The 12,773-nt window shown below is 42.4% G+C and overlaps 1 protein-coding gene across 1 annotated transcript in view; it reads right to left on the bottom strand.

Moving 5' to 3' along the window:
* Positions 1-4,126: 4,126 nt before the first annotated feature.
* The window catches only part of reck (reversion-inducing-cysteine-rich protein with kazal motifs), a 124,770-nt gene continuing 116,123 nt past the window's right edge, over positions 4,127-12,773 (bottom strand). Inside the window, exon 21 of the mRNA XM_074693548.1 lies at positions 4,127-5,512. Within this exon, the coding sequence (XP_074549649.1) occupies positions 5,288-5,512 (225 nt within the window). The 3' untranslated portion in view covers positions 4,127-5,287. The remainder of the gene's footprint in view (positions 5,513-12,773) is intronic.

Below are 12,773 nucleotides of genomic sequence, written 5' to 3'. Positions count from 1 at the left end.
AAAAAATGTTTTGTTTTACCTGTGATATGATGGAGCAGCCATGCAGCCAGACCACAACAGAACAAGTTGACAGATTCACTTGGATGGAAACCTATCTGATCCAGTGCTGTGGCGGAGCAGAGATGGACTGCAGACGGATCTGGTGTATTTCAGCTGTAAGGCGGGTGGTCATAATGTCATGACTGACTGGTGGAAGTTGATCTTATTGAAGTAAAATAACAAACTTTGATTGGTTTTGAATGAAAAAAAAAAAGTTGTTTAAGCTAGCCAAGCAATTCTGGTGTTTGCACACAACAAACCTCAACTTTGTCACAAATTCATAAAAGTAATTTTTAAAGGTCTTATCTGATGTGGTTTTGTTTTTGGAAGATGGGAAGACTGACGCCAGAGGGGCACCAAGATCCACATACTCTGAGGCAGAAAGCCAATAAACAGGGCTGTCTTTGAAAAGCTAAGAGTATCAAAAATTAGACCTAGAGTTTTAACAATTTAACAAATGAGCATCTTTTCATGAAACTGAAGATCAGGTTTTAGTTTCAAGTCTTAGTGAGGAGCTGGAGTGAAAACAAACTGGATGATCTTCTCACCTCTCGCTGAATAAAAAGGTGGTTTGACACAAATTACTGAGAAATCATTCTCCAGGAGCAGTTTGAACTCTTCTTATGAGACAGAAACCAAGAGAAACACAACATCTAGTAAAGTAACCACACATATGCTGGCTCCACTGAACAAAAACATCACAACATCCATATTCTTAATAATAATAATTATAATAACCATAATAATCATAATAATACACATAGTAATAGATGGAGGAGCCGTGATGAGGGTTCCCTGCTACAGAGCTGCCTAGCACAGTAATACTGTTAGAGACGGAGACACATCGTGCTGTACAGGCAGAGAGACACACACACACACACACACACACACACACACACACACACACACACACACACACACACACACACACACACACACACACACACTATAATACATTCTGAGTAAAAACACTTCATAATTGTCATCATGCAATAAAGAATAACAGCTACCTGTTCTATGTATAAAAACATGGCACATAGGTGATCATCATCTCATCAGATACATATCAAATATAGAGACACTTCTTAACAAATATAAAGTTATTGCATTTTCATTATTACTTCATATAAGACACTTTAAGCAAGGCATACACCCTCCACCCACAGTGGGTGAAGGCAGTGACGTAGTGATTGTCGTTTTGTTATTAAATGGCTTCTAGTTCATATGTACAGACAGGAAGCATCCCTTTTAACGCTGTCAGAGCTTCAGGGGGAGGGGCTGGAGGAGTTAACGTTTGACTCAGAGATGATCATTCACCTGGAAACATCCTGGGAACACTTTAGATGAGGTGGTGTTCATGTCTGCAGACAGTTAGAGGTCAGTACTCCATCACAATACTCTGCCATTACTGAGTGACACACTCGCGTGTTAGAAAGAGAAGGAAACTGCAGTTCCACAAGTGTCCACTTGAGGCTGGCTTTAGAAGCTGCAAAGACCTGATTCACACCTGGATCAAACATCTGTATGACGTTACTAACTGTACACATGACACAGAGGGGGGGCTTTTCCAGTACCCATCAGCTCTTGCTGAGGTTGGAGAGTCACTCACACTTCTGAGTTTGATCTGAGTTGTAGCTAGGAGGACCGACTGCTGTTTGCTAGGCAGCAAGAGTCAAACATGGCGACTCTTTGTTTGGCTTGGGAGCTTTCTCTAAACATCACTGGGTGATATGAGATAAGAAACAGGTTTGATGCAGTTTGTGGTCAGCTCTTAACAGCAAACTGTTGCTGGGACCTGGGCCTGTATGCATGTATGCATGAGCCAGGTCAATGCCCCAACAGAGCTTTAGATTTAATGAAGCTAGACCCTAACATCACAGGGGCTAACAGCAGGATTACTGCACTTGTTAGGCTTTTTGAAAGAGGGCGGACATCACGCTCAAGCAGTACTGTCTAAGACCAAATATGCAAAGAGAACAGATATGTAAGGATCAAATGAATCCTTTGGAAAAGTATGACGGGGCTGGGATAAACAGCACATTTAGATTAAGGAGATGTTTCTCTTTTTTTTTGCTTGTTAAGGGTAGTACACATGCACAATTCAGATTTGTTGGTTTTGGGTTTTCTAGGAGACTCCCTTGACATCTGATGTTCTGGACCTTCCTTGCTCTCATTGTGCAAGTGGCTGATGCAGCAGCCAAATGGGACGCTCCATAACAGTATGTTATGACTGATGGTCCTGTTTTTTTAATGACTGAACGTGCATATGGCTCTTTGTTACAAAATGAATAAAGCTTTGTTTCAGAGAAGGCTGTGTGCCGCCAGGAGAAATAACCGCTGTCGCACAAGAAGTGATGATTCTTTTGACCAATCAATGGACTGTAGTGTTTTTAGCTCCACCTTCTGGGGTCGGATCGGTACATCTTGCATCCAATAATGGGACGGTACAGGTTTGTATTTTAGGGACCTGTCCTGATTTTAGTCAAAGGAAACGCCAAAAAAATTGTGATGTACTGAGACAAACCAAACTGGATCACTTGGTGGAAATTGGGCTGTAAACTGTATAACATATGGACGCAGTCTCAGTGATGTCAACTGTCTGATACTGAACAAAGTAATGAAGCCAATCGTCAGCAGGAGCCATATTGGAATTGCTGACTCAGGAGGCGGGCTTTGAGCTTCCTCACTAACAGCTACAGGGCACCAGAGCTGTCAGTCAGGTGAGCTGCACTGCTGATTGGATAAACCGTGCTCATTAAATCCTCTGAACTGCTTTGTTAGAAAGAAACTTCACCCCCGTTCAGTGTGAGCTGATAGTGAAGTTAGTGATGGTGGTTTCTAGTTTTTCTGCAGCCAGACTCAAGTGGACTGTGACTTTTAGCACTTCCACACAGGCTTCATTTTTTTCAAACTGGATTGGTGTTGCCTCCAGACATCTATAGCAGAGCGTATGCAATGTAAGACAGGGGCATGGTCTTCAATGAATAGTGTATTTTTCTGTCAAATCAACAGCATATGGAGTCACATGAATCAAATACAAATGTCCAAATAAAAGTCTGTAAATCTGGGTCTCTGCAGCTTTATCAGCTAACATTCTTTCATCTTAAAGAGCAGTTCTGCTAAGCCCTCTAACTTTTTATATCTGGAGCTTTTAGACAGTGCGATACAGCTGGAATCAAAACTAATAGCTGTGCTGTCAGCTGCGCTCCTGAACATTCAGTCATTAACCTTTAACGCGTCTCTCCCTCACAGACAGCTATTCGCTCTGGTTTGTTTCATGACACTATGAGAGCAGCTCGTAGAGTTAAGAAGACGGTTTAACTGGAAAGGGAAAAAAGGGACTGAATGTCAGGTTGCATTCATGAAAAGTCTGATGATCTGAGGCCGGCTGGAGGCCTTAAAGTGATACTCCAGGATGGAACAAGTTGGGTCCTATCACAAGGTTTAGGGCAGAAATTACCCCTACAGCAGTGTTTTTGTGCAGCAGAAGCCCAGAGCACTCACACCAAACACCCCCTCCCTGCTCCTCTGCTGGTTTCCTCTGCACTCAGACGGGGACATATTTTACTAGACCAAAAGCACAAATAGACGGACTCTTACCGAAAAAATCTGATATCGGTCTGCATTCACGCTTTATGTAGAGAATTTTCAGCGCGTTACTTTCACACAAAAACACCGCTAAATAAGGCTCTAGTTCTCATCGTGTTGTAAAACGGCGCCACCTCCGCTGCAGAGCCACAGCTGGCTACGAGGCGCTCGCTGCTTAGTGTATCAGTCCGTGTGGGCGGTGTGCCAGATTTAAACAAACGCAGGTAGTCTGCCAGGATGAAGAGACACGATGAGCGTGAATGCAGACCAATGTCAGATTTTTTCAGTGAGAGTCTGTTTATTTGTGTTTTTGGTCAAGTAAAATATGGCCCCGTCTGAGTGCAGAGGAAACCTGCAGAGGAGCAGAGAGGGGGTGTTTGGTGAGAGCGCCCTGGGCTTCTGCTGCACAAAATCACTGCTGTAGGGGTAATTTCTGCCCTAAACCTTGTGATACGACCCAACTTGTTCCATCCTGGGATATCACTTTAAACACCAAGGAGAGTTTTGTGAAGACCCCAGGGTCACAGACTGCAAGTGATAACTGTCTATGATGCTTTGTGTCCATAAATCATCTTGTTCTGATGTACGAGCTGCTCTTCTTTAACATATGGATGATTTTCTATGGACACCACATCAGATTGAAGTGTCAGCAGGTGTTTGGGAGAATGATTTCAGGTGAAGGTGAGTTGAACTCCTCGATCAGCTCTCTGCAGCCCCACAGCACATCTCCACTCCCTTTAAATGAACACTTCTGATTGATTCTTGGCACTTTGTTTGGTCAGTACTGTGGTTACACCGACTTTGGAGGCTGGATTAGGTTCATCTGAGCTGGCTCAGTGTCTGAGCTAATACTGCTGAGGTTAGAGGTTCAACACTAGGTCCAGGAACACCTCACATGTATACACACACACACACACACAATGCTCTGCGCCTCAGACTGTACGTCCTGTTTGTGGAGGCTGAGAAAGTGTCTCCGTCAGACTCTATCTCTGTACGATCGACACTGAGCTCAGGAGTCTGGCTGCTGTGACACCGACCTCTGCATGAGAGTGTGTGAAACTGTGTGTGTCTGAGGGAATTTTGGGTCATCTGTTAGACAGATGTGCTGCCAGACTGGGATGTTTTGTCCTTGTCTGCCTGTGTAACTCAATCAGACACACACAAAGGCACAAACACACAAAAGCGCGCACACACACACAAACACACACACACACAAAGCCTCTAAATAAGACAGAGTGAGTCATGAAATTTACATTCCCACTCAACAGCTTTCAGAAGAGAGCGTTCTGCTGGAGCTAATGGATAAACACTGCTGGTATGAAGTCAAACGCTTCTTAAAGGTCACACACACACACCTACACACACACTCACAGACACACACACACTTCACTTCACTGGAAGGAAACCCAGTGCGTAACTCGTCCGCTGAATAATACTGCTCTTTAAAAAGCTTTCCACATTAATAGCTTTTCCACCTTCTTGATTGTTTGACACGCAGGTAAGTCGATAGGAATGATTGTCGAGAAATGCCGCCGTTGATTCCCGCTCCGCCACACACTCACCTCCTGACACCCCGTCATCCTGTGAAAAAGAGGGGGGCAATCTTTGGAACATTCAAGAGTTTATGAGGAGGGGGTCCGGTCTGGGGGGGGCAGAGTACTCAGAGCTGGTGGAGGAGAGGGGCTGCTGCAGCGGAGAGGAGGCCCAGGAGGAGGCACAGGCTGGGGGGAAGACGGGAAGGCTGAGCACTGGCGGAGGAGCGGATGGAGGAGGTTCTGATCTCGGATGTGAGGAAGGCTGAGAGGGGGACGTGGGAGACCAGAGTGGGGCTGGCATAGTTGATGAGGGAATCGATCTTCTCAGCCTCTTTGCTGCAGGCTTCAATCTGAAAACACAAGAACACACTCCACAGTGAGATTCCCAAGGTCCACGTCTGAGTCAGCAGCACTGAAGTCAGGAGCACCTTTCTATACCTCCAACACAAACCACGTCTTATCAATCAATACCGTCTAACTTTATCATGTATGCACATATTTCTATGAGACTGATGTAAAAGTCAGGCAGTCTGTGTCACCTGTGTGTTGTTTGGCTTTTGAGCAAGTGAGACCTAAAGAAAGTGGTTAAATGAAGTTCCCATGACTGATAATGATCTAAACAGGAGTTCAATAAGTCAGGTGTTGGCTGTTCAAGACACTTAACAAATAAAAAACTAAATCAAACAAAATACGGGCTCTTTCATGCTCAGATAGCTTTCAGCAGTGTTCTTTGCATGGAGCAGAAAAGTGATGTCTTCCTCTTTCACTAACCCTGCAGACAGGCGTGGGGTAACATCTTTGGACTGAGACTGGTGCCGACTAAAAGCTAAATTTGAAATATTACACTGAATTTAATTTAATTTATTTGATTTACAGGGACAATGCATATTAATAGACATTTACAGTAAATATGCCAGAGTTAGCCAAAAGGCTAATTTTCATCTGTAGTCCCCGGCCATATGTTAAAATGGTCAACCTAAAAAGCACAAGATGAAATAAAACAGAGCAGAATAAAAGAATGCAGAGTTAGTTATTTAAAAAATAAATAAATAAATAAATAAAAAATCACACCCTAAAGTTAAACAGTACTAGGATCTGAGAGAGAAGAAGAGAGAGACAGAGAGGGAGAGAGAGAGAGAGAAATAAAATAAAAAAAATATAATACATAAGGGTAAATAACCACATATATGATAAAGAGCGGGAGCTGCATAAGGTAGGTTTCCAAATCATGCAAAGCATATAAAGAAACAAGAGAAAAACACAAAACACAAGGCCATGCAAGTAAGACACAAGGTATACTAAGGTACTGTTAGCACAGGACAGATCTATATAAAAACATATGATTATTAAAATAAAGCATGCATGACTGGGTAGAGCAGCAGAGGAAAGAGAGAGAGAGAATTTGAAAGCACGATCTGAAGAGATAGTTTTGAAATTGTTTTTTCCCCTACTTCAAAATTAAACTCTCCTTATTCCTCGAATTCAAAAATACGAAACTCAACTTCAGTTCAATGTGGGATGACCGTTACGTCATCTATGTCCTTGAGGAAGATGATCGAACACAGATTCACAAAAATCCTCTTCACGTCTACAAAACTTCCTCACAGTCTGTGGCTGTGCTCTTCACCTGAGCAGAGCGAGCTAAGATAGCATTGTTTCCATGACGTCTAAAGACCAGAGGCTGAACAACCAGGGTTTAACTTATTCAGATCTATCTTCATGATAAATCACATAGAAAAACAACGTAATGGAAGCCCTGACATTACTGTAGCTATTGGGGCTATGGTTTTAAGTTTAAAACCTAATGTGAGGAATAAAGAGTCAAACCTCCAAGTGGGCTGAATGCAGTTTCAGAGCAAATTAATTCAGTTTCTGATCATGCTTTCTAGAATCAATATCACAGTCAGCCCACAGACATCTCCCAATGCATCCTGAAGGGTTGATGTGAAGCCTCATGATGGTGCTCGCCACTGTCTCCATCTAACCTCAGACTGGATTAGAAATCTGTGAAGAGGTGCAACTGCAGCTACATTGTATCCCCCGACTTATGATGCAAAACTGGTCTGAAAGCATCAAAAAAGTCTGCTTTCAGACAGAGTTTAAAATAGAAAATGTGTTATTAAGATTAAAGCTATCTCCTGCAGACATATACAAATACTGCTGTCATGACTCATCACAGGGTCTTAACCTAAAATGGATATACAAGGAACTTTCACCTCCACAGTTTAAACACTATGGGCTCTAATTTTGTAGACCATGCGCAAGCGCAGGCGCACCTGCCCTGCGCCGGCGCACTTTGCAAGTTTCCAGCAGTGCCAAGAGAGGCACACTGAAGGCGCAGAGAGGCGCAGGGGAGCGCTTCCACGCCTCCCTCCGCACAAATGGCAAAGAGGGAGGAGAAAAGCCGTGAGTGGGTTTAACACAGCCAAGCGCTGTTTTCACCAATCAAATGAGCACCTCTCCTCGCCTTTAAATGCCCTGCGGCCGAGGCGCAGCGTCTGATTGGTCTGAGTGATCTCCAGCACCGCGGAAACAGTGCTGGTAGTGGAGACGGTCAGAGCTGCTGCTCCTGCAGCAGGAGAATGGACAGCGGGGCGCATCGGAGGACACGAAGCGTGTCACCGTGTGGGCCAGCTCCCAAGACAGATTTAATCTGTTCCTTTGTCATTAATAGGAGTAAAAAATGAAGAGACAGTTACACAGCTGGCTTATCCATTCAGAAAACTTTTGATCCACCTGCACTCCTGGTTTGTCATCGACAAATAGCAGAGCCTTTGGTGATATACTGTATACTCTCCCAGTGTCTCCACCTCATCCTCCTTACAATAATGTACTCCATCTTTTTAGATCAGGTTAAAAATAAAGACTAAAACAGAGAAATATGGGAAATCACGGGTAAATCCTGAGTGACAAACATTTATTTTGTCTCTCTTTTCTTCGTCTTTTCTCTCCCTCTTTTCTTTGAATTAATGAAATGAGAGAACCAGATATACTCAGTATCAGATGTTAAGGCTGTTTATTGTTTAACTGTAAGATGTGCATCAAACTTCCAGCTGCCGTCAGGTTAACTTTCCATTATGACAAACGGCTTTAATCCGACATGTTGAATGCTAAAACTGAAAAGTTCCTGATAGTGTCACAACAGTGGTTCCTCTCCCTTCCCGCCCTTGCCTTGTCCTTCCTGTGGGTGTGGATGTGTGTGGTGTGGGGGTGTCTCACTGCTGCAGCAAGGAGTCATCAGTGTCTATCTGTAAGGTCTCACTAAGCTCCATCTGGACTCTTCATAGTCTGCTAGTCTAAAGCTAAAGCTCTGTACATTCTGCAGAAACTTAACAACTCTCCAGCTGATGTTTCTAAATGAACGGATTCATCAGAGGAAACAAGACCAGATTAAAGTTAGGAAATGGTGATTAAATAGTTCAGAATAGTTAAATGGAGCATTCATGTCACTTTTACTGTTTATAAACATGCCAGTCGGAGCTGCTGGGCCTCAAATGTGGTCCTCTGTAAAAAAATGTTTGGACACCTCTGCACTGGAAACCTTGACCCTTGGGTTTCTCTTCAGCAAGCACAGATTTTATTGATTAACAGAATTTGACTTCAACCACCTCTCTATCTCAGCTCTAGTGTCAAAACCCTTAAAACTCACTCTGATAGAAACTATATAAGTAATGTGTTTATTTTTCCAGCCTGGCACTGTGTGGTTTAGGTTTAAGAAGACTTCTCCCTGAAGACATTCAAGGCCACATTAAACCTTTAATCTTTCTGTTTAATGAACATAAACAGACTTTGTCCCCATTTATCCTCTTAAATGTTGTTTATTATACAACCAATGTCAAATGGAGGAGAGGAAAGAAAGTTAAGGTCAGTCCTAGTCAGGAATCATGCAGGTGTGCTGGTCTTGGTTTATACTTAAAGTTAAGACCCAATGTAGATATGGACCCAAATATAGATCTATAAAAGTAGAATGTGTTGTTATCCAATTAGGCTTCCTTGGGCTTCAATCATTCCTGTTTTTAATAAACACTAATCAAGACTGAGAGGGAACAGACTGAGAAATAAAAACTGGAGGGATTGAGTCATTATTAACTGTGAGATTTGAAATAATAAGTAATTTAAAAGTGATTTGTCCAGTGCATCCTCAGACTAAAAGTGTCCACTGCCACTCCTGTAGCAAGTTGTCCTCACCACAGACTGTCAGGGTATCAAGTGGAGACAGAGAGTGTGACTGTAGAACAGAGCATATGCAGCACGTCCCAGTGAAACTACAGTCTGTAACATCAGTGTTGATGTGACGGGGTTTGCTTTTTCATGCACAGTTTCCCTCTTCGTCTGTCTGCTCCCTCCAGACCCGATGAATTCAAAAGAACAAATGTGTATTTTCTGACTAACTAGGAGCAGGTCTTTGTTTAAATTTCACAGTACAGCGCTCCAATGTGATGAGAATGTAGAAACTTTGTTTTGGCACTGCTTTTGTCAACCTGGGGATGAAAATGACTTTACTTCCCAAACAAGCGCTGTTGCCTGGTAACAGCTAAACTAAAAGTCGAGCAGAAATGAAACCCTTAGCCACCAGGATTGGTGTTTACATTGTGCTTTTTTTTCGTCTGTTTCTTTCAGTTGCTCCTTTGAGGGATTCGTTCTGCTCACACTCTTTTTTTTGAGTTTCAAAAATCTGAATTTTGAGGAGACTTTTTTTAATTAGAGAAGTGTGTGGGCTACAGTAAACACTGATCAGAGTTTCAATCAAGTATGATAATTGTCTTTATATGTCAGCTGGATAGAAATGTATGAATGTTTTGCTCTCCTCTTAGAAGGAAAACAAAAGGAAAACCTTGGGACTAAAAGTCATTTCAGCCTCGTTGAATGACTTCGATATTCAGTCTGCATGCAGGGCTGCAAACCAGTGGATGCAAATGTGTGTGAAAATCAGTTTGCAGAACACTCCCTCTGTGTGCCTGTTCTCCAAAAATGTTTCATTACCTGACTGATGAAGCAAATTTACCTGGAAACATCTGAGGGAACAAACCTGACTGAAGGAGCAGAAGGCTTTTTTATTTCCAGTGGCCTGATGGAAACTCTTAATGATGTTTGTTAAACAATACCTGAAAACTCTTATCCCAAAGCTGTCAGAACACGTCTTAAAAGGCGTGAATAAGGAGTCTTTTATCGCTCAAATACAACCTCACCTATTCACCAAACACTCAAATGAGAGTAGTGGATGCTAAACATGGGTTTCAGTCATGTGACTCTTTTGTTTGGAGCTGCCATCGTTGATACATTGGCTGGCTGCCCGCAAAAGCAAAAAACAGTGGCCGGACTTAACCTCTCATCTTTTTGCTGACAGATAGCAATGCTATTGAAATAAATTGGATAGGGCTGCAGGTATCAAATATTTTAGATTTTACAATTAATGTTTTTGTGTGTTTTTGCATTCTTACTGATGCTAAATTGAGTGGAGATTGTAGATTTAGATACTGTGCAAACAATAGTTAGAAATGGGTAATATTATGTGTGCAGATATAATACAGGGGTGAGCACTAATAAGATTTTATTGATACCAATGCCCTTATTGATTTTGCATATCGTTCCAACTCTTTATTGATTCCCTTATCATTTACTCCTGTGGATTTTCTCTGAAGTAGCTTTATAGGTTTTCTGGGTCAACATTTACTATTAAATTGAGTTTACAAGTTAATAAAAATATAATTTGTCACTGGATCTAGGTATCCCTGGCCATAAATATACAGAAATAAGTAAAAATTGCACGTCATGTAATATAAATGCACAGTTGTGTAGTATATTATTGACTCAAGTAGGCAATCTAGTGTCTTGAAGTGGTTATAGCAACATTTTAAGTTATTTGGAACCTTGCTGTGGTTATAAAAGTCAGCCACAAGCCTGCACGTAACTTTTCATCTTCTTTCATTTGCCTTTGAATGTTTTGACATTGAGGTTCTAATTTCGTAGACCAGGCGCAAGCGCAGGCGCACCTGCCCTGTGCCGGCCTTCGCCGTGCGCACAGGGCGTGACCGGTGCACTTTGCAAGTTTCCTGCAGTGCCAAGAGAGCCGCACTGAAGGCGCAGAGAGGCGCAGGGCTCCGCGTACATGCCTCCCTCCACGCAAATGACAGAGAGGGAGGAGAAAAGCCGTGAGTGGGTTTAACACAGCCGAACGCTGTCTTCATCAATCAAATGAGCGCCTCTCCTCGCCTTTATATGCCCTGCGGCCGAGGCGCAGCATTTGATTGGTCTGAGTGATCCCCAGCACTGCGGAAACAGTGTGCTGGAAAGACCCGGTAGCGGAGACGGTCAGAGCTGCTGTCCCCGCAGCAGGAGAATGGACAGCGGGGCGCATCGGAGGACACGAAGCGCGTCACCGTGTGGGCCAGCTCCCGGGACAGATGTAATCTGTTCCTTTGTCATTAATAGGAGTAAAAAATGAAGAGGCAGTTACACAGCTGGCTTATCCATTCAGAATACTTTTGATCCACCTGCACTCCTGGTTTGTCATCGCCAAGTAGCAGAGCCTTTGGTGATATACTGTATACTCTCCCAGTGTCTCCGCCTCATCCTCCTCACAATAATGTACTCCATCTTTTTAGATCACGTTAAAAATAAAGACTAAAACAGAGAAATATGGGAAATCACAGGTAAATCCTGAGTGACACACATGTATTTTGTCTCTTTTCACTTCGTCTTTTCTCTCCCTCTTTTCTTTGAATTAAATGAAATGAGAGAAGCCAGATATATACTCAGTATCCAATGTTAAGGCTGTTTAATTGGCTTGTTTATTTGTAAGATGTGCATCAAACTTCCAGCTGTTACCACTACTACTACTACTTCAACATAAACTACAGTATATTATCAAACTATTAACCAGTCTTATCAGTGATCTTACAGTATAAAAACATCAATGTTCCAACCTTGTTTATGGACCTAAATTAATTTGTTGAAAGACTCATACTTTCTTTTTTTTTGACTAAAACTAGACTAAAACCTTTTGAGATTTCATCAGGGCTAAAAGTATCACACACAGAAATGACTCAAATGCAACTAAAACTGAAGCACATTTCTGTCCAAAAGACTGAGACTTAATACTTTAAAAAACTTAACCGTAGAAATCATTACTGCTGACATGCTCTGAGGATATGACCCGTGCAGTGACATTCAAAATAAGTTTTTCAGACTGCTCCCTGTGATGAAGCTGTCTTAAATATGACGTGGGCTAAATCTGATGAATGGATACATGAGTCTCAAAGCATAATAAATGCTACAAGTGGCACAACAGTTCATCATCCAGGAACAGATTTTCTGAACAGTTGAGACAGACTGATGTTCCTGATCTGAGGGCTGTCATGGTTAATTAATTACCACTGATTATACCTGAGCAGAGCCTTGAGCAGCAGCAGCAGCTCATTGAAACGATCTGAATGGACGGGCTGTCCTTGGCTGACTAACAATAAACCAACATGTCACACAGGCTAAAGCAGTTGTCAAGAAATTAGTGAAGACTTGGCACAGGTGGATGCTGGGAAATAAACTGGACCCATCCAGTGATGTATTGATATGTGTCAATACTTTAATTCAATAATGTGAGAATTAAAGAAA

Source organism: Halichoeres trimaculatus, unplaced genomic scaffold (genome assembly GCF_033239565.1).
Source record: "Halichoeres trimaculatus isolate MK-OKI-2021-1 unplaced genomic scaffold, fHalTri1.1 fHalTri1_scaffold_18, whole genome shotgun sequence".
Taxonomy (NCBI): Eukaryota; Metazoa; Chordata; class Actinopteri; order Labriformes; family Labridae; genus Halichoeres; species Halichoeres trimaculatus.
Note: the sequence above shows the minus strand (reverse complement) of the source record. Positions and strands in the feature narration are given on the sequence as shown.